Genomic DNA, 27,731 nt, shown 5'->3' with positions numbered 1-27,731 from the left:
TATCTTCCAGTAATAAAATAAATAAGTCACAGGGATGAAAAGCACAGTGTAGGTAGTATAGTCAATAATACTGTAATAACTGTATGGTGACAGATGGTGCCTACACTTACCGTGGTAAGCACTGCATTATGTATAGAATTATCAAAATCACTGTGCTGTACATCTGAAACTAATATAACATTGTATGTCAACTATACTTCAATTAAAAAGAGGAAAACCATAGCTAAATATGTATGTTGAATTTTTAAGAGGAATTCTAAGAAGTTACAGATTCTGTCATAGCTTCCAATCTAACAAAGGGGGGGAGAAAATGATTATAAAAGAAAAAATTAGGGGCGCCTGGGTGGCTCAGTCGTTAGGCGTCTGCCTTTGGCTCAGGTCATAGTCCCAGGGTCCTGGGATCAAGCCCCGCATCGGGCTCCCTGCTCTGCGGGAAGGCTGCTTCTCCCTCTCCCACTCCCCCCGCTTGTGTTCCCTCTCTTACTGGGTCTCTCTCTGTCAAATAAATAAATACAATCTTTAAAAAAAGAAAAGAAAAAAATTGGGGCATCTGGGTAGCTCAGTCGGTTGAGGTCTAACTCTTGATTTCAGCTCAGGACATGATCTCAGGGTCTTGAGATCGAGCCCTGCCTCAGTCTCTGCTCTCAGTGTGGAGTCTGCTTGAGATTTTCTTTGCCTCTGCCCACCCCCCCCCCCTCTCTCTCTCTCTCTCTCTCTCGAAATGAATAAAATCTTAAAAAAAAAAGAAAGAAAAGAAAAACCTTTCCTAACAATAGAAAGCAGGAAAAGAAAAGCAAGCCAAAGAAAAAATATTCATGGAAAAGACATAATAAGATGGCAAAAATTAATCAAATATATTTTTAAAAAACTCATTTATTAAAATACAGAGACTGTAAGTTTGGGTAAAAAGCAAAATCCAACTACATACTACTTACAAGAGAAATATCTAAAACAAAATGACACAGAAGGATTAAAATTAAAAGCATAGGAAAAGATATGCCAGGCAAATACTAGTCAAAACAAAGTTGGTATTGCAATATTACAATGCTAATATCAGGCCAAAGTCCTGGACTTTTAAAAAGTTTATAAAATGTTGACTTCAGTATTTCCAGTGTGGCTGACTACAAATATAAATCTGATACTTTTTCCCTGGTATTACTTATCTATTCTTTCTAATCTTTCTAAATCAACTACCAAAGGCATTTATGAAGAGTAGCATGTACTATATAGTTAGATAATGTGATGGAGACCAAGATGAATACAACCTAATTACTTACTCCATAGAACTTACAGTCTTGTAGGGGATATAAGTCCAGTAACTTTTTTCAAAGGCAGCAGATTCAGAGTACCAGTAGAGAGTTAGTTAGAAAGTGAGGCATGATGAGAATTGGGCATGAATATAGAATCAGGAAAAAACTTCATGCAAAATGTGGCATTTGAGATGGTCCTGAAAAACTGGATAGAATTTTAACAGATGGAGGTAGGGAAAAGTTATTTCAGGTTGAGGAGAAACAGTAAAGCTTTGAGCAATATATTGTATTTTCTGCTTTTTTTTACAGCCATCTTATCTAAAAGAATTTTCACTGATTATATTATCTATTAATTCTTTAAGTAAAGTGATTATGATCTCTATACTGACCAGCTAAATTTTATTGGTAGGGATGATCTTAAGACAGTAGTGGAAATATAATTATAAATCTTTTTGTATTCAATATTATATGTCCTTGGTCGATCAGTTTGTTTTTTAAAATTCTTATTTTATAACTTCTTATGTAAATTCTTATCCGTACAATGAGTCTCAGCCAGATTCTTCAGTGCATAAATTATTCCCTAGTTTTAAAAAAGATATATATTTTTTAAAGATTTGATTATTTTTAGACAGAGAGAGAGAGAGCACAAGCGAGCAAGCTTGGGGGGGGGTGATGGTAGAGGGGCAGAGGGAGAGCAAGAGAGAGCATCTCAAGCAGACTCCCCGCTGAGCATGGAGCCCAGGGCTGGGCTCAATCTCATAATCCTGAGATCATGATCTGAGCTGAAACCAAGAGTCGGACTCTCAACCCACTAAGCCACCCAAGTACCCCTAAAAAATATATTTTAAAAAGCTACATTAAGGAGATAATTTCACTAGTGTGAGTTTCTTTACAGCCCAGATTATGACCTAGACACCAGCTTTTGTTCCCGGGGGCGGGTATAAAGCATACTTTGGGACTAATTCTTTGCTGGATAGCTTCATAAATTTAAACTAGATTGTTATCATTTTAGACTTCATTTGCTAGAAATGTGACCTCCTCCATTTACCTGTAACAGCTCATTTGCTTTATTTTTCATTTTCCTTTGCTCAAGACAACAGCATTGCAAACTACATGTTTAACACTTTCAATACTTTTTTAAAAAGTTATCTTCTAACCTAATTCTTTACCAGATGTTTTCCTCGTGCTTCCTCATAGTGTCTCAGAAGTAGATTTCTACACTAGTTTTCCACAGGGAGAAGAGCATGTAATTTGCTTTTTCATACAATGTTGTTAATATTAACAGGAAGAGGCTAATTTTATCTTAAGTGATAACATACTCTATGTTAAAGACAGGTTAGATGCCTCCCTCAGAACTTGGTCAGGGAAAAGGAAAATGGAACAGATGACTCCTGAAATTTTTTCCTGTTTGGTTCAGAGATTCAGCTTTGCTCCCACTTTAAATTGTCAGCAAATGAAAAGTGGCATTTGGAATTTCCACTGTCTCTCTATTGCTTTGCCATCTTCAGTTTAATGCCTGCTTCTCTACAAAAATTAACATATTTTCCACTCATGATTTACTTGTCAGGGAATTTAGGAGTTTTCTGGAACCTGAAGTCTGCCTTTAGTTGTGATGATTACTGGATAATTGCCTATTCTTTGGTGGAATTTCCATTTTTAGATTACGCCAGGCTCTACAGCCTTTATTTCTTTGGCAGAAGAACCCAAAGGCAATGGAGTATATTTTTTCCCCTTATCCGGCCCAGCTTAAACAATGACTCACTTGGGCCCTGGGGCTTTGCTTCATACTCTCATTCAGGGGCCACTTTTTACCCTTGCTCCTCTTATTTGCCTTAATATTCTATTTGAAACCTTTCATATCCTTTGGCACATGGCTTTGCCTCTGAGGTTATTGTCAAAAAGGTATCCATCACCCCCAAACTGGAACAGACGATCCAGTTATGTGCCCACGAGCCGTGTTGTTCTTATGGCAGCTGATGTAGGTCAGAGAGAGTACAGAAATAATGATTCCAAATGTGGTAGAAGGAGAAGTATTCTCCAAAAAGATACAAGTGCCAATGTCACCCAGTTAACTGAAAGATTTCCCTCTATTTGAGATGCTCCCATGACTGATTAAAACTCCCTCAGTGCATATATGTGAGAGGTAGGAAACACTCAGAGGAATTGGACTCCAAGAGTTTTCAGAAGGATATGGTTATATGAAGGGATTTCTTCATTGAAAGACTTGGTCTAATCTATAGTTCAGAGTTTTGTTGGAGAGAAAAGACTTTCCTTCTTTTTGGCAATGGTTCTGTGTGGTCTTGATTTTTTATTCTGATTCCAGCCTTCCATATCTCTTCCTCTAATGATGATTCCTTGATTTTTCTCTTTGCAGTTTTAACAGTGTATGTCAGGGAACTCACATTCTCTTTCGGGAATTCAGCTTCATCCAAGCCACCCCTCACAATAGGGCATCATTCTTACGGGCCTTCTGGAAATGCTTCCGAACTGTGGGCAAAAATGGCGGTAAGTCTTCCTAAATTCTTTTCTTGCCTTCTTTTCTTCCTTCCAAACTTCTGTCTTTCTTTTGTTCCTATAAATACTGTTTGAGTACAAGCTATTCGAAGCTCCCCGAACACCTTACTGTTGAGGAGCTATTGTCTTGTGTCACAGAAGCTACCACCATTGCTAGTACCAACACCATCACTAATGATATCTATTAGGAGCCAAGTGCAGTTCTGAACACTTTATGTGTGGTGATTTATTTACTCTTCACAACAGCTCTCTATGGTAGATACTATCATCCCCATCTTATAACTAATGAAACTGGGGATCAGAGAGGTTAAGTAACTTGACAAGGGTATACAACAAATGCTGGGATGGGATTCATACCCAGGCAATCTGACTCCAGAGCTTTTGCTCTTGACAAATATTAAAATACATGCAGCAAATTGAAGAAATGATATAATACAAAGAAGGAAACTCCTGAGTGGAGAGTGGGGGTAGGATAGGGACACTATTGTTAGAGAAAGGGGAACAAATAGATTAGAGAAGGTTCTCCTGAGAACTGGTTGTTTGGTCTAATTTTGGAAGGAAGAATAGGAGTTATCTACATGGATAAAGGAAAGAAGGACATTCTAGGTGGAGCATGTGCTGTGCTGTAGAAGCATAAAAGAACCTGGAATATTTAAGACATTGAGAAGATCAGAATGGCTAGAGTTTGTGAAGGGGGTTAGCGGAGATGAGCCTGTGAAGACTAGAAGAGTCAGGTCTGAAAGACCATTTTTGCCATAAAAAAAGAAGTCGGATTTTATTCTGTAGGTTAAAGGATTTTATTCAGAAGAATGGTGTGATGATATCTGAGTTCTAGAAAGATCATTTGAAAGGCAGTATAGAAATGGCTTAGAGGGTGGGGCGCCTGGGTGGCTCAGTCGGTTAAGCGTCTGCCTTCAGCTCTCTCAGGATCTTGCCATTAAGCCCCATGTGTTGGGCTCCCTGCTCAGCGGGAAGTCTGCTTCTCCCTCTCCCTTTGCAGCTCCCCCTGCTTGTGTTCTCTCACTCTCTGTCAAATAAATACATAAAATCTTTAAAAGAAAAAAAGAAAAGAAATTACTTAGGGGGTGAGTCTGGAGGCAGAGAACATAGTTAGGAGATTTGCAGTAGTGAGAGATAATAAGAACCAAACCCAAATTTACTAAGATGCTAATATGCTATTTCTATTCTTATTACTCTAATCATGGCTTCTGTGACATGTAACTCAAGACACTATCCATCTCAATTACACTATTGAGCAGAAATACTTAGTGTACTGAGAATAGCATCATCTTTTATTGACTATAGGCACTAGTGGACAAAAATCAAAGTGGACTCAATTTTAAGTGAACTACCTCAGAGAAACTAACCCATTGGTCTCTACATAAACAAAACTGGGATCTGTGAGTGTACAGGTAAAGTCTATAGTATTTCATCAGAACCTGTTTTTCCCAATCCTTTCCCAGTCCTTTAGTCAGTCAGCAAATATTTATTGAATACTCACTATATTGAAGAATGGTGCATACAGCTAGAGCTGGTTTTTGTGGAATAGGCACATGGAGATAACTATGGAAAACAGTCTTTAGATCTCCTTAATTCTTTTCCTGATTTAGAAGTGGGGCCTCTTCCAGAATTTATTTACTATCACAAGGGATCCATATAGCATTTGGACTCTGAGCAGATGTAGGTTTCTTTACCTTTCATACAGCAGCTGCCAGTGATTCATCCAGCTGCTAAGAGGAAGCAGCTCCAAGTTCTCCCTGTTTTTCCTGTACCATAAACAAGACCTAGATTTTATGCTGGATATTTATTGTTAGGCTTCTTACTCAGACAGCCTCTGATTTCTTAAAGACCAAATGCAACATTTGCGTCTAGGTGATCCTAAAATCTTTGGTTAAATGATTTTAATATATTCTCAGTTTCTTCCAGGAAACTTTAGAACAGCTTTCAGTCCTGAAGTGTGTCAGTTCCCAATTTTAATCCAGAACAAGCAAAAACACTCAGAGGCAAAGTTCCAAAAGAAAGTACTTATTAAGCCCCATTTTTTCAATTAGAACGCCACGTACCTGACTCCTACTCAGAGGAGCTGATATTATATTGTTCTTCTGCAGATGACTTCCTTAGAACATCTTGTACATATTTTAGCATTATCAAGAAGAAACTAGGTCTTCTGGGAAACAGCAAAAGAAGAGCAGAGTTCCAGCATAACATATCTAAAAATGAAGCCACCTGTAGAAAACTAAGGACCTGATGCCTTCTGGCAAGAAACTGTTTATCCCAGTTTTTAGCAAGTATAGGGATGCAGTGTCATTTCTGCATGACTGAGTACTGAATGATGCTAATTTTCCTGTGTCTGAAATTCAAATAACCTCATGAAGGTTATAGTGAACCTCTTGCTATCTAGGCAACTTTAGAGTCTTGGAAGCAAAAAGACCTATTCATATGTAATAAGCCTTTAAAATTCAACTTCTCACTTTGGTATTTCTTTCAGTGTGAAAGATCAATCTGAATTTTCCAAGTCTGGCAAAGATTAAAATTCCCTGAAGTAAATCTTCACTTCTGTTTAGAGATATTGGCTCAAAAGAGCTATTGTTGGGGCGCCTGGGTGGCTCAGATGGCTGGGCGTCTGCCTTCAGCTCAGGTCATGATCTCCAGGTCCTGGGATTGAGCCCCATGTCTGGCTCCTGGCTCAGCGGGGAGTCTGCTTCTCCCTTTCTTTCTGCCTCTCCCCTTGCTTTTGCTCTCCTCTGTCTGTCTCTCAAATGAATAAATAAAATCTTAAAAAAAAGCTATTGTCCACAGTTTAGTTTGTTAGAATTTAATTTTGAGCTTTGTGCTTTTACAAATGAACAAATATATATATGTAAGTATGTATATGTATTTCATTTAATAAAAGAAGAAGAGCTACTTCCTCTTCTGCCCATGAAGAAGTACTAACTTAGGGAATTGTCCTCCTGCCATAAACAACTAGAAAATCAAACAATGTATCTGAAACAACTCTTTCAGATACTGAACAACAGTTAATGTGGGACTGTGGTCTCTGAGAGGCAGTTGCCAAGCAACAGTACAGGAGAGGAGATCCAAAGAGCACAGCAGTCTTACTGAGTTGAGGAGGCAGAGATTGGGGCTTGGAGAGGCCACGGTGGCCAGAATTTGCAGGGCAGAGTACCAAAGAGGAGGGAGTTGCCTAGTAAGCTCCAGAGAGCTGCAAGTGGGCATTTGAGTCCTTGGCTACAAACTCTGCACATGTGTGGGTTGGAAAAAGAACCACCAGAAAACAGTAGTAGGCCAAACAGTTCCTGGAGTATACACAGGGCTAGGAATAGTTCATGCCGCTACCAGCCAAAGTGGAGAAACCTCAAAGTATATAGGGCACTGACACTGGATAGAGCCCTTAGCAGCTTAAAAACAAAAAGGATTAAACGCGTTTATCTGCAAGTAACTTAACTGTATACCAGAACAAAATTCAGTACTCCTTAAAGGAACTCAGTAAAATCGAGCACTCAATAACATAAAATACACAATGTCTGACATCCAATTAAAAATTACCAGACATTAGAGGAAGCAAGAACATATGACCCATAACCAGGAGAAAAATCAATCAGTAGAAACACAGACCCAAAAAAGACAGAAATAATAGAATTAGCTAACAAGGACCTTCAAACAGTTATTTTAAATCATAAATATGCTCAAATATGTAAAGGAAAACATGGCTATAATTAGGAGATAAATGGAAGATATTAAAAAGATGCAAATGGAATTTCTAGATGTAAAAAATATAATATCAGAAGTGAAAATAATGGTAGCAATTAACATTTATGAAGTTGTTTCATATGTGGAATATCTAATTTTTCTTTACAACGATCCTGTGTGTTAGGTGGATGCTTTTATTATCACTTTTTCACAGAAAATGAAACTGAGATTCAGAAAGTTAGAGTATGATGACATGAAACAACATGGTTCCTGTGGAAGCTGCAAGAAGTTCGTTGTGGCTGGTGCTTAGTACATAAGAAGGAAACATCATCCCAGTCAGTTGAATCTTACCAATCTGTGTGGTATTTTCACATACGAGACTGGCAAAAGCATGGAAAATGGAATAGAAGGCAGGAATAGGACCAGGTAGGAGCCAATACAACAGAACCGGAAGTGGCAGGGAGAGGAAGAGCTGTTTCGGGTTGATTTGACAGGACTTGCTGATTGATTGGGTAGGAGTGTGGGAGAGAAGAGTAGAGAATAAATGCCAGAATCTAAAGTATTGCCAATTTCATCCCTCCCTTCCTTTTTCCTTTCCTTTTTTTTCCCTCCAATTCTTTAACCTTTTATGTTTTACTCTGAATTCACTGTGATTTGTCTTCATAGTCTAGGTATATTCATTCATTCAACAAACATTTGTGTATTAGTTGCTAGTGATAAAGCAGGGAGTGAGAGCAGAAATTCCTGCTCTCATGGAGTTTGTGGTCTGATAATCAGAGATTTGAAAAAAAAAAAATCCCTGCATTTATTTATTTATTTATTTATTTAAAGATTTTATTTATTCATTTGACAGAGACAGAGACAGCGAGAGAGGGAACACAGGCAGGGGGAGTGGGAGAGGGAGAAGCAGGCTCACCAAGCAAGGAGCCTGGATGCGGGGCTCGATCCCAGGACCTGGAAATCATGACCTGAGCCAAAGGCAGACGCTTAATGACTGAGCCACCCAGGTGCCCCAAAATCCCTGCATTTATGAAAGAAGATCACAGTTTAGGGATCAGAGACTTGCAGTCGGTCTATATAATCATACGATAAAAACTGTTTTTCCTAAAATATCTAATGTTATGGTGGTTAAGGTGATCTCAAGGGAAAATGCAGACAATTTAGGCTGAAATAAAGCTTTTGGTCTGACTTCCCTCTGTGAACTGCCTCAAACTTCCACCTGATTTTGCTTGTCACTAATCCTCAGCCTCACCACTAAAAACCATTCTGTGAGGATTAACAGTGCTTACTTAAGGAATAGGTGGCTGTCTTGTTTGAAATATTAAAGAGCATTTGTTACTTTTGTCATTTTTTAAACAAACAAAAATCCTTCCATGTCATCTCTTCAGTCCTGTGGTTTCCTCTGGCCTGTCCTCTGTACCTGCTCCCACCAGAGCTCCACGGCTCCACATTTGTCCCAGAAACTGATGTGGCCAATAAACAACTTCTTCAACCTTCAGTTCCTGGTTCCTGTCTGCGGTTTTACTTATTTCTTTTCAATTCTAATTTTTTTCTTTTTCCATCTTTACTTCCTTCTTCAAAACCTTTCCTCCAGGGAGAATATTGATGTGTGATGTCACCTCAAATCTTTCACCTCACTACCTCCAATAACTTTAATCTTTCCCTCTATTTAATATTCCTTTATTTTTTCTCTATTTTGGTTATTTGGGGCTATCACACGTGTCACACAATGATTCCCGGAATGTTTTTGTCACCACCTCCTTTCCCAGCCAACCCTCTTCGCCTTCCATGCATAATACCATTAGCTGCTAACTTCTCTTCATCCTTTTGAGTCTTAGCTTAAAGGTCAGCTCCTTAAAGGACCTTCTTTGTCCCTCCCTTCCTCATCTGAATTAGATCCCTTCATTATTCTTTTGCAAATCATCCTGTAATTTTTAGTCATACTGTTTATTACAGTTTCTGGCTAAGTGTTTTTGGATGACTCTACTTAATGTCCACCTCCCTTATTAAACTGTAAGCTTAATGAGGGCAAGAACCTTGTTTGTTTTGCCGGTAACTACATTCTTAGCACCTAACATATGTAAATGATTTTTTTTGTTATTTAATATGAAGGCTCACCATTTCCCAATCACTATTCATTAATCTGTGATTATTGAATGGATTATATTATTATCTCTTATATTAGAGGGTAGGGTTGGTTTCAGAAGAGCTTTTTTTTTTTTAAGATTTTATTTATTTATTTGACAGAGAGAGACACAGCAAGAGAGAGAACACAAGCAGGGGGGAGTGGGAAAGGGAGAAGCAGGCCTCCCGCAGAGCAGGGAGCCCAATGCGGGGCTCAATCCCAGGGCCCTGGGATCATGACCTGAGCTGAAGGCAGACGCTTAACGACTGAGCCACCCAGGCACCCCTCAGAAGAGCTTTATACTCTTTTCGATATTGTGTAGGGGCTTTGAATGAAAATAATAATAGCTACTCCTTATTGATCACCTACTGTAGGCGAGGCATAAACTTCACATTCAAAGTGCCCCACTAAAAACTGGCCCATTCAAAGCTATACAGTATCGATCGACACCTAATTAAAATAATATTCAGTACCCTCTGGTGCTTCCAAACAAGGATTAAAAGATTTAGATCATGGTCTGTATGCAAACTTTATTTTTATTTATTTATTTACTTACTTACTCAACTTATTTATTTATGTTTGTTTGTTTGTGTATTTATTGAGAGAGCGAAAGAGAGCATGGAGGGGAGGGGAAGAGGGAGAGAGAGAATCTTAAGCAGGCTCCATCCCCAGCACTGAACCCAATCTTACGATCCTGAGATCATGACCTGAGCTGAAATCAAGAGTTGGACACTTAACTGACTGAACCACCCATGCACGCCATGATCTGTATGCAAACTTTAAACATTGGCAAGGATCTAAACTATACTACCTCCTTTCCTTTGTATTCTGAGTCATGCCTTTATGCTCTGAAAGAAATCACAAACTAGTAGTGGTCAGCTGACAGCATGTGCCTTGGCCTGCAGTTATGTCTTCTTTGGCTAGCGATGTTAAAAATCATTTTTTTAGGGGGTGCCTGGGTGGCTCACTCGGTTAACTGTCCGACTCTTGATCTCAGCTAAGGTCTTGATCTCATGGTGGTGAGTTCAAGCCCTGCACTGGGTTCTGCACTATGTGTGGAGTCTACTTAAAAAAATAAAATAAAAAATTTTTAAAAATTATAATTTTTTAAAATTAGATGCCAAAATTTAACATGAAAATCTCAATTCAATTTCACTTAAAGAATGGAAAATCATCCCAATACCATGCCCACATTCCAACAGAGAGGCAGTTTGCCAGGGCAGAGGTACAGCTGCTCCCTTTAGACAGGGCATGTGGTGGCCTTAGATTTACCACCATCCCCAGCTGCCTTGCTTCATCTGCTTACGTTTCCTGCCTGGCCTCTGTAGGCATTTGAGTTTGCTACCATTGCTAGAACTTCTTGGTCCATTTATAATCACTTGAAAGGTAGAGTTACACTCTCAATTCAGAATGAGGAGTCAGGAGCTTATTCCTTGACTAGATTCTCTTTCTCTTTCCGCCTTGTTATCTTGCTGTCTCAAAAAATTTTAGAATTGAAATGGACCTTAGAAGTCATCTTGTCTTGAAACTAGGACTAAGGGTTTTAAAATATATTTATCCCTTGATTGTGGTAAAATATACATAACATAAAATTTACCATTCTAACCACTTTTTAAAAAATTTTTTTATTGTTATGTTAATCACCATATATTACATCATTAGTTTTTGATGTAGTGTTCCATGATTCATTGTTTGTGTATAACACCCAGTGCTCCATGCAGAGCGTGCCCTCTTTAATACCCATCACCAGGCTAACCCATCCCCCTACCCTCCTCCCCTCTAGAACCCTCAGTTTGTTTTTCAGAGTCCATCGTCTCTCATGGTTCGTCTCCCCCTCTGACTTACTCCCCTTCATTCTTCCCCTCCTGCTATCTTCTTCTTTTTCTTTTTTCTTAACATATGTTGCATTATTTGTTTCAGAAGTACAGATCTGTGATTCAACAGTCTTGCACAATTCACAGCGCTCACCATAGCACATACCCTCCCCAATGTCTATCACCCAGGCACCCCATCCCTCCCACCCCCCCCACCACTCCAGCAACCCTCAGTTTGTTTCCTGAGATTAAGAATTCCTCATATCAGTGAGGTCATATGATACATGTCTTTCTCTGATTGACTTATGTCACTCAGCATAACACCCTCCAGTTCCATCCATGTCGTTGCAAATGGCAAGATCTCATTCCTTTTGATGGCTGCATAATATTCCATTTCTAACCACTTTTTAAATAGAGAAATCTTTTTTGGTGATAAAATAGAAATAACATAAAATTTAACATTTTAAAAAACTAATGATGTAATGTATGGTGATTAACATAACAACAAAAAAATTAAAGGAAAAAATTTAACATTTTAACCATTTTTTTAAAAAGATTTGATTTATTTATTTGAGAGAGAGAGAGAGAGCATGAGCTGGGGGCCAGGGGCAGATGGAGAGGGAGAAGCAGACTCCCTGCTGAATGTGGGGCCCAACACAGGGCTCGATCCCAGGACCCTGGGATCATGACTTGAGCTGAAGTCAGACACTTAACCCACTGAGCACCCAGGTGCCCCCATTTTAACCATTTTTGAAAGTACAGGTCAGTGTCATTAACTACATTCACATTGTTGTGGAGCCACCACCATCATTCATCTCTCTAATTTTTTTTCATCTTCCCAAACTGAAACATTTTACCCATTAAAAAATTACTCCCCATTTCCCCATCCTCTAGCCCCAGTATTTTATTTTCTGTCTCTATGTCTTTGACTATTGTAGGTATCTCATATAGGTGGAATTACACGATATTTGCCCCTTTGTATCTGGCTTTTTTCACTAAGCATGATGTTTTCACAGTTCATCCATGTTGTAGCATGTGTCAGAATTTCAGTCCTTTCTATCCATTGTGTGTATATATCATATTTTGTTTATCCATTCATCTGTCAGCAGACACTTCGGTTGCTTCTACCTTTTGGCTATGGTGAATGACACTGCTATGAACATGGGTGTACAAGTATCTGTGTAAGTCCTGGTCTTTGATTCTTGGCCGTATTCTTAGGAGTAGAATTGCTGGGTTATATGATAATTCTATGTTTAACTTTTTAAGGAATTGCCATACTGTTTTCTGTAGTGGCTTCACCATTTTACATTCTTACAAGAAATTCACAAGGGTTCCAATTCCTCCAGATCCTCAACAACACTTGCTATTTCCTGTTGTTTTGATAAAAGGCATCCAAATGGGTATGAAGTTGTATCTCATTGTTTTGGTTTGCACGTCCCCAGTGAGTAATGATGTTGAACATCTTTTCATGTACTTATTAGCTATTGGGTTTTGTTTTTTTTTTTACCAGTTGCATTTTTAAAAATTTATTTTAATTCTAGTGTAGTTAATATGCAGTGTTATTTTAGTTTCCAGTGTACAATATAGTGATTCAACAGTTCCGTATATTACTTAGTGCTCATCAAGATAAGTGTACTCTTAATCTGCTTCACCTATTTCTCCCATCCTTCCAACAACTTCCTCTCTGGTAACCATCTGTTTTGTTCTCTGTAGTTAAGAGTCTGTATCCTGGTTTGTCTCTCTCTCTTTTTTTCCCTCTTTGCTCATTTGTTTTGTTTTTTAAATTCTCTATATAAGTGAAATTGTATGGTATTTGTCTTTCTCTGACTGACTTATTTCGTTTAGCGTAATACTTTCCAGCTCCATCCATGCCATTGAAAATGGCAAGATTTTATTCTTTTTTACAGCTGAATAATATTCCTCTGTGTGTGTGTGTATAGATATATACCACATCTTTTTTATCCATTTATCTATGGATACACACTTGGGTTGCTTCCATAGTTTGACTATTGTAAATAATGCTGCAATAAACATAGGAGCTTATATATCCCTTTGAATTAGTGTTTTTGTATTCTTGGGGTAAACACCCAGTAGTGTGATTATTGGATCGTAGGGCAGTTCTATGTTTAATCTTTTGAGGAACATCCATACTGTCTTCCAGAGTGGCTACACCAGTTTGCATTCCCAACAACAGTGCACAAGGGTTCCTTTTACTCCACATCCTCATCAACACTTGTTTCCTGAGTTTTTGATTTTAGCCATTCTGACAGGTATGAGGTGATATCTCATTGTGGTTTTTATTTGCATTTCCCTGATGATGAATGATGCTGAGCATCTTTTCATGTGTCTGTTGGCCATCTGTATGTCTTCTTTGGAGAAATGTGTAAGTCCTTTGTTCATTTTTGAATAACATTTTTTGTTTTTCTGTTGTTGAGCTGTGGGAGTTCTTTATATATTCTGGATATGAATCCCTTATCAGATATATGATTTAAAAATATTTTCTCTCATTCTGCAGGTTGTCCTCTTGCCTTCTTGTTGGTATCTTTTGATGTACAAAAGGTCTTAATTTTGATGAAGCCCAGTTTATCTATTTTTTCTTTTGTTCCCCATGGTTTTGGTGTTGTATCTATGAAATCATTGTCAAATTCAGTGTCCTTCTACGAGTTTTATAGTTTTAGCTTTTAAAGTTAAGATCTTTGATCCATTTTGAGTTAATTTTTATATAAGGTATAAGGTATGGGTCAACTTCCTTCTTTTGCATCTGGGTATCTAGTTTCCCCAGCACCACTTGCTGGAAAGACTTGAGTAGTCCTTTCCCTGGTGAATGGTACCCTTGTTGAAAATCAATTGACCATACATGTGAAGATTTGTTTCTGGGCTCTCTATTCTATTCCAATGGTTTATATATCTGTCTTTATGCCAGTACCATACTGTTTTAAGTTCTGTAGCTTTGTATTAAGTTTCAAAATTAGGTAGTTTGAGTCTTCCAGCTTCATTCTTTTTTTCAAGATTGTCTTGGCTATTCAGGGCCCCTTGCAATTCCATATGAACTCAAAGATCAGCTATTCCATTTCTGTGAAAAGGTTTGTTAGGATTTTGATAGGGATTGTGTTGAATCTGTGAATTTCTTTGGATAGTATTGACAACAATGTTAATTCTTCTGTTAAATAACAAAAACTCAACCAAGTAAATTTTAAAGATCTAATTGACTTTATTAATAGATTCATGGGGGCACCTGGGTCATTCAGTCAGTTGAGCATCCTATTCTTGGTTTTGGCTCAGGTCATGATCTCAGGGTCTTGGGATTGAACCTTGAGTCCGGCTCTGTGCTCAGTGCAGGAGTCTGCTTGTCCCTCTACCTCTCTCTCTCTGCCCCTTCCCCCTCATTCTTGTATACTTTCTCTCTCTAAAATAAATAAATAAAATCTTTAAAAAAAAAATAGATCCATGAATCAGGCAGCATCCCATCTAGCAAGTAGAGGGGAGTTTCACTGAGCTGCTGAAAAAGAAAGGCTTTTAAAGATAAACAAGGAGCAGAGAAAAGGAAATTATTAGTAAAGAATCCACTAAGGGTCACCCTCCTAAGGGGACTGGAAGAGGTCTATCAGTAAATTTCCTCTTACTCACCAGGTAACTCCCATATTGACTGGTTAAAAGTTACATTCCTAGGGGGCTAAAACTGCAGTTAGGTTAGGTATTAAGTCTTGGTTTACTGACATAGGACCTTAATCTAAGTGACACGATTTGGGGCCTGTGATTTTCTTTTAAGTCTTCTTTAGTTTCATTCAGCAGTGTTTTATAGTTTTCAATATGCAAGTCTTTCACCTCCCTGCTTAGATTTATTCTTAAGTATTTTAGTCCTTTCATACAATTGTAAATGGAATTGTTTTTCTTAGTTTCCTTTTTACATTTTTCTCTGCTACTTTGTGGAATTGTAGTTGTTTTTTGTATGTTGATTTTGTATCCTCCGTCTTTGCAGAATTCATTTATTAGTTGTAATCGTGTGTGTGTATGAAAGAGAGAGATTTTTAAGATTTTCTACATAGAAGATGATGTCATCTTCAAATAGAGATTGTTTTACCATTTCCTTTCCAACTTGGATGCCTTTTATTTCTTTTTCTTACCTAATTGCTCTGGTTAGAACTTCCTGTACTGTGTTGAGTGGAAGTGGCAAACGCAGGCATCCTTGTCTTGTTCCTGATGTTGGGGGAAAGCTTTCCAGTATTTGGTTTTGAGATAAAAGCTTGTCAAGAAAATTGTGATTCACACAGATAATTAGCTTCCGATACTTATAGCTTTGTTTTTAACATCTTGACATCCAGTCAATTTTTTTGTTGTTAAACTGAATTAGTTTAGTTATATGTCTAAATATTCAAAAAAGGAGTGATAGTAAATTGTTGTGTCAAAGTAACTAATGTACCTAACAATTGCTCACATTCCTAATTGATGAATAATCACTTTGGGGAAATCAATTAACAATTTTCACAGCTAGTTTAAAAATTTTATTGTTTGAAGAAAAATAAATGTGTCTTATAACATTATATATGAGTTGATTAATGGTGTTATTTCTTTAAAAAAATCAGGTACCTCAGAGGCTGCTATGGATTGAATTGTGTGCCCCAAAATTCGTATGTTGGAGCCCTAACCCCAAGGTGACTGTATTTGGAGGTAGGGCCTATAAGGACATAATTTAGGTTATGTGAGGTCACAAGGATAGGGTCCTGATCCAAAAGGATTAGTGTCCTTACAAGAAGAGACACCAGAGCCTGTGCCCTCTCTTTGTCATGTGGGGACACAGTGAGAAGGTGGCCTTCCGCAGCCAAAGAGAGATACCCCCAGATACTGACCCTGCTAGCTCCTTGATCTTGGACTTCCAGTCTCCAGAACTGGAAGAAAATAAATTTCTGTTGGTTAAGCAACCAAGTCTATGGTATTGTTATGGCAGTTCAAGCAGACTAATACCAAGGCCATCTTTTTACTCACAGTTTCAGCACAGAAAAATTTTGTTTTGCATGCTGAGTCCAAATCCTGTTTTGATTCATTACTAACATCTTATCGGAGGCTATAAGTATGGCAGTGTTATAAGCCTTAATTGAGCTATTTATCTACAATATCCGCAAGATTTCCAAGTTCATAAACCTATATTTAATGCATTTATTTAAGTTAGAAATAATAGCAATTGATTTCATTGACTGTTGTTCTGACAACTGCCTTATGTCTGTTAGAAAACTTTAGTATAAAAGAATAAATTCTGGTATCACTACTGACATCACTGCAAGTAACTCTGAAAGGTCTGCAATCTACAAGTTTTTTTTTAAGATGTTATTTATTTATTTGACAGAGAAAGAGAGAGAGAGAGCACAAGCAGGGGGAGCTGCAGGCAGAGGGAGAAGCAGGCTCCCTGCTGAGCGGGAAGCCCAATGCGGGACTCGATCCCTGGGATCATGACCTGAGCCAAAGGCAGTTGCTTAACCGACTGAGCCACCCAGGCGCCCCTACAATCTAAAAGTCTTATCCTAATAAAATTGACAGTCCATATCAATGTGTATAACATTTATCCTATAGTGTTTTGAAATAATGCTTGCCTAATTTTAACGGCTAGTGCTTATCTACACAACTTCTGAGGACATTTTAGTGCCTTGCCTTTATATGATCCTCCCCTCCATAAATTTTTTCTGCCATTGCTTTTCCAGTCCCAATTCAAACATGACTACATTTTTTTTTACCACTTTAGTATCTTAACACTTGAAGATTTCTATTTTATAATTATCAAATATTTTATAAAGTAATAAACCTACTTTGGTTCCATAACCACATCATATAGAGGCAAGTAAAAGGGGCGCTTGTTAACATCTGTACTCTCACCCAGTAGAATTTAAAGATTTTATGTAATCTCAGTCTTTATGTCAATATAGTCCTGGGTTAAAAAGAAAAGAAAATGAGCAGGGCAGATAAAAAGCTTTCTAATCAGTGGCACATTTACAGGTTCAAATATATATATATACACATTTGTGGAACAGGAGAGGCTCCACAGTGAGTTTACATGAAAGCACAGGTCAGTTGTGTCTGTATAATAAAATTTACTATGTGAAAGATTTAGTGTGCATTTTATTTTTCTCATAGATTTTAAATAAAGTTATGTTTTTAATAAGAAAAATATTAAAATTAAACATTTGTAGAAACTTTTAATGCCTCTGAAGAATTCTAGTCTTCTGGTTTGAAAAGTATTGAGATACTTCAACCCTTCCCCCATCATATTGATAAAAAAATCAGGGCCCCCACCACAAAAATTGGGGCCCAATGTCTCCCAGCCAGTTGATAAATTCAGGCATTCTCTCAGTCAAGTGCTCTTGCCATTAGGATCAAGTGCTCCTGCTCTGATGCTAAATAGACATAAATATGACATTCCGGTTCTGAGATCAATGAGTGATTTCCTGAAAGCCTAAAATGTGATCAAAGGAGTTAAGGCATAAGAATGTATTGCATTTGTCTGTGATCTGCTTTCATTGCTTTTACAGACAGAGGAAAGTAGCTACAAATTCTTTAATTTTAAGTTCTATTTTACCTGTCTTCAAGAGAAAAAAATATAGTTATTCCATCTTTTATTTAAAATTTAAAAATCATGATTCTTATTATTGGGGGAAGTATAGTACTTGCTTTACTACGTAGTTCATGCTTTGAAGGGCATAATAAACAGAATTTAGAAGTTCTTTGAAAATAGAACAGGATTTTTTAAAAGTTAGGCTGAAGTGAGACTGTACTATGAGATGTTATTAAACCCATTCTCTAAAGTAGATGTACCAAAACCAGAATGGTATGCCTTAGGCTTCTGAAATCTGATTTCATGGTTCTGTTAGAAACGAAAGTAAATGACTAATTTAAACTTAAACACTGTGAATCAAAATAAAACCACCTTAGGTTAAAGATGTCAATTTAATAAACCATACTCAAATTTGGTTGTTTTGGTGGATTTTAAACTGGCAGTATATAAAAGCAAGTATAAGTAGTGTTGAAAATTTAATGTTTTCCGGTTTTATGTTGCTTGGCATAACCGGCTCTTCATTCCCACTGCCACCACCTGACCCTAATTTAGAATTCTAATTAATCGGAGAGGCTGTCCTAATTAACCCAACACTGAAGAGGTTGTCAAAAAGACAGATTCCTTGAGCCCATCTCCCAACCTACTAAATCAGTCAGCAAGGGAGGGACCTGGGACTTTTTTTTTGGCAAGCATTTCAGGTGATTCTTATTATCTCTCAAGTGTGGGAAACATTGAATAACTTTTGAACTTTTTTTTCTTTGCTCCAGTCCTTGCTCTACATCAGTGGTTTTCAACCCTAGTTGCATATCAAGTTCACTTAGAGAACTTTAAAAAAAAAAATAGTGATGCCGAGGCCCTGTCCCAGACTGATTTAATCAGAATCTTTTTGGGTTGGAGCCTATGCTATTTTATTTTTTGAAAAGTTTTAAGTAAAAAAGTGTTTTGCAGTATAACATATGTAGAGAAACGTGCAAAGTAATAAACATATAGCACAATGGATTCCTACAAAATAAACATACTCATATAATATTCATCCGGATAAAGATAGAGAACATTACCAGCACCGCAGACGCCTCTCCCAGGCCCCCTTCCAGTCATTAATCCCCTCTAAGGTATCATTAGTCTCACTTTTTTTTTTTAAGATTTTATTTATTTGTTTGACAGAGAGAGACACAGCGAGAGAGGGAACGCAAGCAGGGGGAGTGGGAGAGGGAGAACCAGGCTTCCCGAGGAGCAGGGAGCCCGATGCGGGGCTCGATCCCAGGACCCTGGGACCATGACCTGAGCCAACGGTGGACGCTTAACGACTGAGCCACCCAGGTGCCCCTCATTAGTCTCACTTTTATCACCATAACCTTTATGTGCCTTATTTTGAACTTTCCATTGCTAGAATCATAGAGCATGTACTCTTCAGTGTCTGGCTTCTTTTGCTCAATGTTGTATTTCTCATTTGTTGTTGGGCTTAGCTACAGTTCCTTTTCATTGTTATACAGAATTCCATTTTCTATTTAAACCACAGTTTATCCACCCTACAGTAGGTGGCATTTGGGTTGTTTTCAATTTGGGACTGGCACAAACAATGTTACTATAAGCATACTTTTTTATGTCCCTTGGTATATAGATTTCTGTTAGGTATGTACTTAGGAGTGAAATTGCTGGAATGTGTATGTTCAGCTTTAGCACATGTTCCCAGGCTTCCAAAGTGATTGTATCATCTTCCACATTTAAGTGCAGTTTATGAGAGTTCTTGTGGTTCTGAAACTTTTTGTGGGGCGCGCACATTTTAAAAGCTCTGCAGGTGATCCTGATAACCATTGAAGCTTGAGAACTACTTACTGCAAAATCTTTCATAAATATAATTCTCTAAAGCACAGCTCTGGGCTTGTCCATCCCTGCTTAGAATGTCCATAGTTCTGTATTGCCTACTAAGGAAATAGGAATTCCATTACCTTACATTGTAGGCCACTCATGATCTAACCTCAGCCTTTCCAACCGTTACTTTCCTACTCATAGCCTAGACTCTAACCACACAAAGACATTCACTTTCCCCCCAAACACTCCTATGCTCTTCCCTTTGCACACCTTTGTTTTGCTTTTCTCTGTAGAACTTTCTTGCACGTCTGTCACGTTCCTGCCCATTCTCAGGTAGACCCGGCTCAAGTAACACATCTAACAGTCCTTGTGATTATCACATCCTCTCCTCCTTGCCCTCCCTTACTTCCATTCAAAAGTGCTCTCTCTCAGGGCGCCTGGGTGGCTCAGTCGGTTAAGCGGCTGCTTTCGTTTCAGGTCATGATCCCGGGGTCCTGGGATCAGAGTCCCGAATCAGGCTCCTTGCTGAAAGGAGCCTGCTTCTCCCCTGCCTGCCGTTCCCCCTGCTTGTGCTTGTTCTCTGTCTCTCTCTCTCTCTCTTACTCTCTCTGTGTCAAATAAATAAAATATTTTTTTAAAAGTGATCTCTCATGGCACTTATTCTATCATATTTTACACGTAGTAATTGGCAAACATAGAATCTCTTTCCTAAGATATCACGTGGAGTTGAGAAGAAAGGGATTTTTCTGTCTTTCTTACCTCCCTATCTAGATTATAAATTTGTAGTGTCAGACTTCCCCATGAAGCACTGAAGAGAAAGCCTTTTTAGAGTTAAGTGGCCTTAGGTTTAGGTGGACTTTTTATTAGATACAGCTGTGCTTTTCCAGGCCTTAGCTTTCTCATCTGTAAAATGGAGAGTATATGACTTCAAAGTTGTGAAAACGCAGTGAGATAACAGATTAAAGCAGTTAGTAATCTTGGCACATAATACCCGCTCCAGCAAAGCCAGCTGCTTATGTCACTGTGATAAGTATCATCGTTAACTCCCTTGATGGCAGAGATGGCATATTTTATCTCTGAATCCTCATTCAGTGCCTTTGCTTGTTTTTGGTGCTCTAAATGCTGGATGAATAAATTCATGAATGCCTGCTGGATGATTCGATGGGCCATGCTTATTTACAGTCCATTTCCAATGAGATCAGCGCGTCTTGGAAGGAACAGTTCAAATTTCAATTTAACCATCAAATAGGAACAGAAAGGAGGGTTTCTACACCAAACTTCTAAAACTATATTAAAAAGTCCAAATCCCCAGTTTAACCATACAACAGCTGCTGTCCTTCTGCTGCCAGGAAACAGGGAAAACCCTCCAAGAGCTATTTGCTGTTTGTTTGTTCATCTGATAAACATGCCACGACTTGGGGAGAGCACACACTTCCCCTGCAGGCAAGCGCGGGTCTGGGAAGTTGCATGTAGCAGCAGTAAGGAAGAAATCCCCACTCTGTGGGAGAGGTTCCTGCAGGGACGCTGCTCAGCCCATTTGCAGTTTTGCTCATTTATTTACCAAGATGAAGGGACGGGGTGTGGCTGGTCTGAGATTCCTCCTGGGAAGTCACTTCAAGAATCTCCTTCATTTCCTCACCCTTTATCTTTGTTCTCTGGCTTTGGTGCAAAAGGGTGCAGTTAGTCGCGCCCAGTTGGGTACTGCTCCCAGCACACTGAATTCTTTGAAGCCGGCTCTTGCAGCCAAGGATTCCCTGCCCTGTTCTTTTCTCCTTGCCCTGATTTAAAAAACAGTTCTGGAAGTTTTCATCTGGCATGGAGATTGATGCGAAGGAACTTCATGGGTTGCACGCTGTTTTTCGAGATACATATGAACCAAAAAGGACCTTCAGAGCTTTAAATTATTATCTCTCAAAAACCCAGTTTTAATGGATTTTACATGAACAAATTATGAAGTAGGTTCTGCCATCACCACTATCATTTAAAAGTCTTTTAGTACTAAGAGGCCGTGCAAGTGGGACGAAACTGATACCGGAAACTATTTATCACCACCTCCAACAGTTGCAGGAGGAATGTAAGAATGTACTCGCTAGCTGAAACCTCGGGAAAGATGTGTAACAAAACATGCAAACAGTAATGGGTAGTCCATGAAGACATTTACCAGGTGACCAATACCTTAAAATATGAACAGATAGATGAATTTAGTCACATTATAATCACAGTGGATCTGATGACAAAAGAATGAGCAGCCTGAGAAATACGTAATTCCAGTGTTCGCAGCCTTATTTGTCATGATAATTGGCCAATAATTCCTTGGAAGCACATTGCTACTTTTAAAATAAAATTAAAAGTTTGTCCATCATTGCCTCAGGAGGCAATGATGGACAAGGAAGTAATACTGAAAAATCGACATTTGTTGCCTCAAGTTGCAGAACAGCAGAATGGTGTAATACCATTTATATAAAATTATATATATCTTATGTCTGTGCATGTTTATATGCATACCAGAATGTTTGGAAAAGAGGTTTACCAAAATGTTATTAGTGGTTTTCTCTCAGTGCTGGCATGTTACTTTTTCTTCACACTTTTCTGTAATGTTTGAGGTTTTTTTTATAATGATCATGCAACATTTCTACAATCACAATAAAAATGAAGTTATTTTTATTTTGAAAAAAAGAAAATTGGGGGGTGCCTGGGTGGCTCAGTCGGTTAAGCGTCTGCCTTCGGCTCAGGTCATGATCCCAGGGTTCTGGGATTGAGCCCCGCATCGGGCTCCCTGCTCAGTGGGGAGTCTTCTTCTCCCTCTGCCCCTCCCGCTGCTTATGCTCTCTCTCTTTCTCTCTCACTCATGCTCTCTCTCACTCACTCTCTCTCTCTCAAATAAATAAAATCTTAAAAAAAAAAGAAAAAAACCTTTTGTTTGAGCATCTGCTATGTGCCCAAAGTAGTACTAGGAGTTATGAGATACAGAAAAGAAATGTGTGGGGGCACCTGGGTAGCTCAGTCGTTAAGCGTCCACCTTCGGCTCAGGTCATGGTCCCAGGGTCCTGGGATCAAGCCCCTCATCGGGCTCCCTGCTCCGCGGGAAGCCTGCTTCTCCCTCTCCCGCTTCCCCTGCTTGTGATCCCTCTCTAGCTGTGTCTCTCTCTGTCAAATAAATAAATCTTTAAAAAAAAAAAAAAAAGAAATGTGTGGCCTTGCTGCCAAGATCATACAAGCTAGTTGGGAAGATGACTCAAGAGTGGTATAGAATGTAACCAGGTGTCAGGATATGTGGTTCAAAGAAGTGCCCCAGGTCACCAGGAAGAAGAGGTCACATGGAAGCTTCTACTGAAGAGAGGAGGCTCAGGTCGGACCTTGAAAGACAGCCAAATTTGACTAGGAGGAGGGAAGAGGACATTTTAGGCAGTGTGAGCACTGCAGCGATAATGGTATTTGAGCAGACAGTGAGGAAACCAGCTTACCTAGAGTAATAAGCGAATATGATTTGTGGTAGAGAAATTTGCTCTCTTACCAAGCTTATTGCATAAGCTGTCTTTATTTGGATCTATTGCAAACTATATTTTATTTTATTTTTTTTAAAGATTTTATTTATTTATTTGAGAGAGAGAATGAGAGATAGAGAGCATGAGAGGGAAGAGGGTCAGAGGGAGAAGCAGACTCCCCGCTGAGCAGGGAGCCCGATGCGTGACTCTATCCCGGGACTCCAGGATCATGACCTGAGCCGAAGGCAGTTGCTTAACCAACTGAGCCACCCAGGCGCCCTTGCAAACTATATTTTAGTATACTTGAGCATTTTATTTTATTTTTAAAGATTTATTTGTTTATTTGAGAGAGAGAACTCAAGCAGGGGGAGGGGCTGAGGGAGAGGGAGAATCCCAAGCGGACTCCCCACTGTGCTCAGAACCCTACATAGGGCTCCATCTCAAGACCCCAAGACCATGACCTAAGCCGAAATCAAAGTCAGATGCTCAACTGACTGAGCCACCAGGTGCCCTATACTTGAGCATTTTAAAAGCAGATCCTAGAAAAGTCAATATTATTATTCTGAATATTGACCTAAAATGACATAAAAACTATGGCTGCATTTCATTATGTTAGTGTATTGAAGATGGAAGACTTCAGTATGAATGCTCTGTAATTCTCTCATCTCTGTCCAGAAGCTTGTTCTCAATTCAGCCAGTGGCTTTTGTATAGTCTTTTAATTTGTGATTAATATATTCCTATCCCTTTCTTCTTCTATTACAAAAAATAAAAAGTAGGACATGAAGGATGTGGCCAAAACACAAACAAAAGTTTATTTTTGAAAAGGACATTAAGATTGAGACTTTTCCAAACAACGAAGTCAGGATTCACTTCAGTAGTTACTTGGTTAGCGTGATTACATTTGTAGTATGTACCCTAAATACTGGAGCTATGTAAACTGTGTCATGCAAACAAGTTTTTCTGAGAACCATAAATTTGAAATTTTAAATACAAAATGTCAATCATAAGGCTTTCCTTTTTGAATTCATGTATTTATTAAATGCTTTCGGTGTTCACAGCACTGTGCTAGGTGATGAAAGGTATGCAGAGAACTCATTAATTCGTCCCTTCATCCACTCAGCGGTATTTGTTGAATGCGCCCCCTGTGCAGGGTTATTACTCCAGGTGCTAGAACTAAAAGGATAGGAGAATATAGTTCCCTTTTTAAGGAGTTCATAATCGAGTTGGAGAGAAAATGGACGTGTAAGTAACCAGTTACAGATCACTACTAGAAAGTGTCAGGCCAAATATGCATGTTTATTTGCTCTCTCTGTAGAACACACTAAAATTATAATAAAGGGGAAGAAGGATAGAAAGCCAAAAGGACAAACACAACAAGAGAAGAGATTACAGTAACAGACAGGCGTCAACTAAATTTTAGAAGCGGAACAGCAGATGGTTAAGTAGGAACTGATTTAGCAGAGAAAGCTGATGGCTACCTACAACAAGGAAAGATGTCAATTTGTGCCACAGAAGTCCAGGGGTCAGGAATTGGAAGTGACAGTTACTCTGAAATTGGGAGTGTGAGGAAAGCTGAAAACAGGAAGATGTGTTGAAAGTCTTTATAAGGAGCAGTTAGGTCTCCAGATCCTCTCCCCTTCATCAAGCATCAAGGTCAGTGCCCCTCTGAATCCAGCAGAAGTTTGGAGAAACTAAACTGGAGGAACTCTCGACTCAGGAATGAGAGACTCAGAGCAGAGGTAAGATGGTCTAATGAAAACAGGGAGATTGGGGCGCCTGGGGGGCTCAGTCGTTAAGCGTCTGCCTTCGGCTCAGGTCATGATCCTGAGGTCCTGGGATCGAGCCCCGCATCGGGCTCCCTGCTCCACGGGAGGCCTGCTTCTCCCTCTCCCACTCTCCCTGCTTGTGTTCCCTCTCTCACTGTGTCTCTCTCTGTCAAATAAATAAATAAAATCTTAAAAAAAAAAAAAGAAAACAAGGAGATCAAGACAGTGTCTATATGCCAAATGTTGATACCCTGTTCCCTTCCTTTGCTTAGCTCTCAGAATGCTGGCTGCCAAATGGATCCCCTCCAGACATAAGTCTGGAATATTTTCTGGAGAAACTAAAGTAACCCCAGAAAAAGTCCCTACGAATCTGATGTTTAGGAGTTCCACTGTGAAATGACCGGGTCTCAACCTATTCATTGTACAGTAAAAGATCAATGTTAACAAGCTCCATCCATTCAGATAACCAGTCTTTTAATATCTCACTCTAAATATGGATGGACATACTCAAGGATCACCAGTCATGTGGAGGAAATCTCGAACATGATAGTCAGAAGCCAAGACAAAACTGACCGGGCAGAGGAGGAGGAAACTCAGAAGAAGTGGTGACAATACAAGGAAAAGAAAACTTTAAGAAAGCTGTTATTAATATCCTCAGGAGGAAAAAGGAGAAGATACTGGATCCATTAAACAAGACTAGCCTGCTATAAAGAAAAAAAAAGAAGAGTTCTTAGAAATTAGAATGCCAGAAATAAAAAAATCCAGGGACACCGGGGTGGCTCAGTTGGTTAAGCGTCTGACTCTTGATTTTGGCTCAGGTTGTGATCTGGGGGTTGTGAGATTGAGCCTCACATGGGGCTCAGCGCTGGGTGTGGAGCCTGCTTGGGATTCTTGCTCTCCCTCTGTCCCTACCCCCTCTAAAAAGAAAAGAAAAAAAATTCAATATAAAGGCTGAAAGGTAAAGTTGAGGAAATTGCCCAGAAGAGGCCAAAAAAGGGAAAGTAGGAGAAATAATATAAGAAACTTAGAGGCCCAGTCCAGGAGTATAACACTGAAAAAGAAAAGAAAACAGAAAAATTAGAATGCCATCAGGCTTCTCAATAGCAACACTGGAAGCTAAAAAACAATAGAGCAATACTTTCAGAATTCTAGGGGAAGATTATTTCTGATCTAGAATTCTGTACCAAGCCAAATTATCAATCATCCTTGAGATAGAATGTAGATTTTTAGATAGGCAAGAGCTTATAAATTTTAACTCCCATACAGCTTTTCTCATGGAACTACTGGAGGATGTGTTTCCTCAAAAAATGGAAATAAATCTAAAAAGATGAAATTACGGGATCTAGAAACAAGAGATCCAACAACACAGGAGAGAGGTTAAGAGAAGTCTTAGGATGATAATGAAGCATAGTCCTGGACAACCATTTGTGTAGAAGAGCTAGAAAACAACCAATTCAAACTGGAGCAGCAGAAAACTCCTAGAGGAATGTGTACAAGAATATAAAAAATATAACTGATAAAACTATAGTGTTAGGGGCACCTGGGTGCCCCAGGCGGTTAAGCGTCTTGACTCCTAGTTTTAGCTCGTGATCTCAGGGTCACGTGATTGAGCCCCATGTAGGGCTCTACACTAAGCACAGTCTGCTTAAGATTCTCTTCTCTCTCTACCTCTCCCCGTTGCACTCTCTCTCTTTCAAATAAATAAATAAATCTTTTTTAAAAAGCCTGTTGTGTTAGACTACATTCAGTTGGAGAATTAGAGATGAATACTTCAGTTAAAGAAATAATGATTAGGGGCACCTGGCTGGCTCAGTCAGTGGAGCCTGTGACTCTTGATCTCAGGGTTGTGAATGTGAGTCCTGCGTTGGGTGTAGAGATTACTTGAAAATAAAATCTTTAATTTAAAAAAAAGAAGTCGTGTTTAACACTTAGAAACTCCAAGCAAACCAAGAAAGTGGCAATTATTCCAAGAAAAACGAAAAGTTGTATAAGAAGGAACAATGTACTAATAATATACCTTGCAGCTTGGTTATGAATAATATTTATATAGCATAAAAATATAAGTACTGAATATTTTAAGCTAAAGTTGACACTATAGAGAGATTGGAAGATGGGAAGTATGTATAAGTGGTAAAAAAAGATAATTTTTATCTTCAACTAAGAGTCCAAAGATAATGTCTAAAACTTAAAAATCAAGAAAGAGCAGCATAAGCATATTATTAAAAAATGAAAAGTGAGGGGCACCTGGGTGGCTCAGTCGGTTTAGCGGCTGCCTTCGGCTCAGGTCATAATCCCAGGGTCCTGGGATCAAGTCCCATGTCTGGCTCCCTGCTCAGCGGAGAGCCTGCTTCTCCCTCTCCCTCTGCCTGCCACTTTGCCTACTTGTGCTCTCTCTCTCTGTCAAATAAATAAATAAAATCTTTAAAAAAAAAAATGAAAAGTGAAAAACAGAAGACTAGGTGAATTTGTTAAGTGGAGTTAGTTAAAAGTTTACTGCTATAGTTTGATTTAGAATCAACTGAATTTGAAAAGCCAGCACACCTTTCAAATGAACTTGTGAGCAGGGATTCAAGACTGATACAGAGATTGGAAGAGGAAATACGGTCAGTAGTTAAATCATGTGAATGGATGAGATCACTGAGGAATGAAAGTGTAGTGAGAGAGGCGGATAAGGGCAGAACTTTGGGAGATCCTTATATTTAAAGGGTGAGAGGGGCGCCTGGGTGGCTTAGT

General features: G+C 38.9%; 1 protein-coding gene and 1 long non-coding RNA gene across 3 annotated transcripts in view; one reads left to right on the top strand and one right to left on the bottom strand.

The window, feature by feature from the left end:
• Positions 1 to 27,731, top strand: part of CSTPP1 (centriolar satellite-associated tubulin polyglutamylase complex regulator 1) — a 187,930-nt gene that overhangs the window by 81,634 nt on the left and 78,565 nt on the right. For both annotated transcript variants that reach the window (XM_025879459.2, XM_073904668.1), the window contains exon 3: positions 3,625 to 3,755. In XM_025879459.2, coding sequence (XP_025735244.2) covers positions 3,625 to 3,755 — 131 coding nt within the window. The remainder of the gene's footprint in view (positions 1 to 3,624; positions 3,756 to 27,731) is intronic.
• LOC141374715 (uncharacterized) overlaps positions 1 to 27,731 on the bottom strand; it is an 89,965-nt gene that overhangs the window by 47,169 nt on the left and 15,065 nt on the right. The gene's annotated exons all lie outside the window — the stretch shown is intronic.

Source organism: Callorhinus ursinus, unplaced genomic scaffold (genome assembly GCF_003265705.2).
Source record: "Callorhinus ursinus isolate GAN/ISIS: 27379988/994484 unplaced genomic scaffold, GSC_fseal_2.0 scaffold21, whole genome shotgun sequence".
NCBI lineage: Eukaryota > Metazoa > Chordata > Mammalia > Carnivora > Otariidae > Callorhinus > Callorhinus ursinus.
Note: the sequence above shows the minus strand (reverse complement) of the source record. Positions and strands in the feature narration are given on the sequence as shown.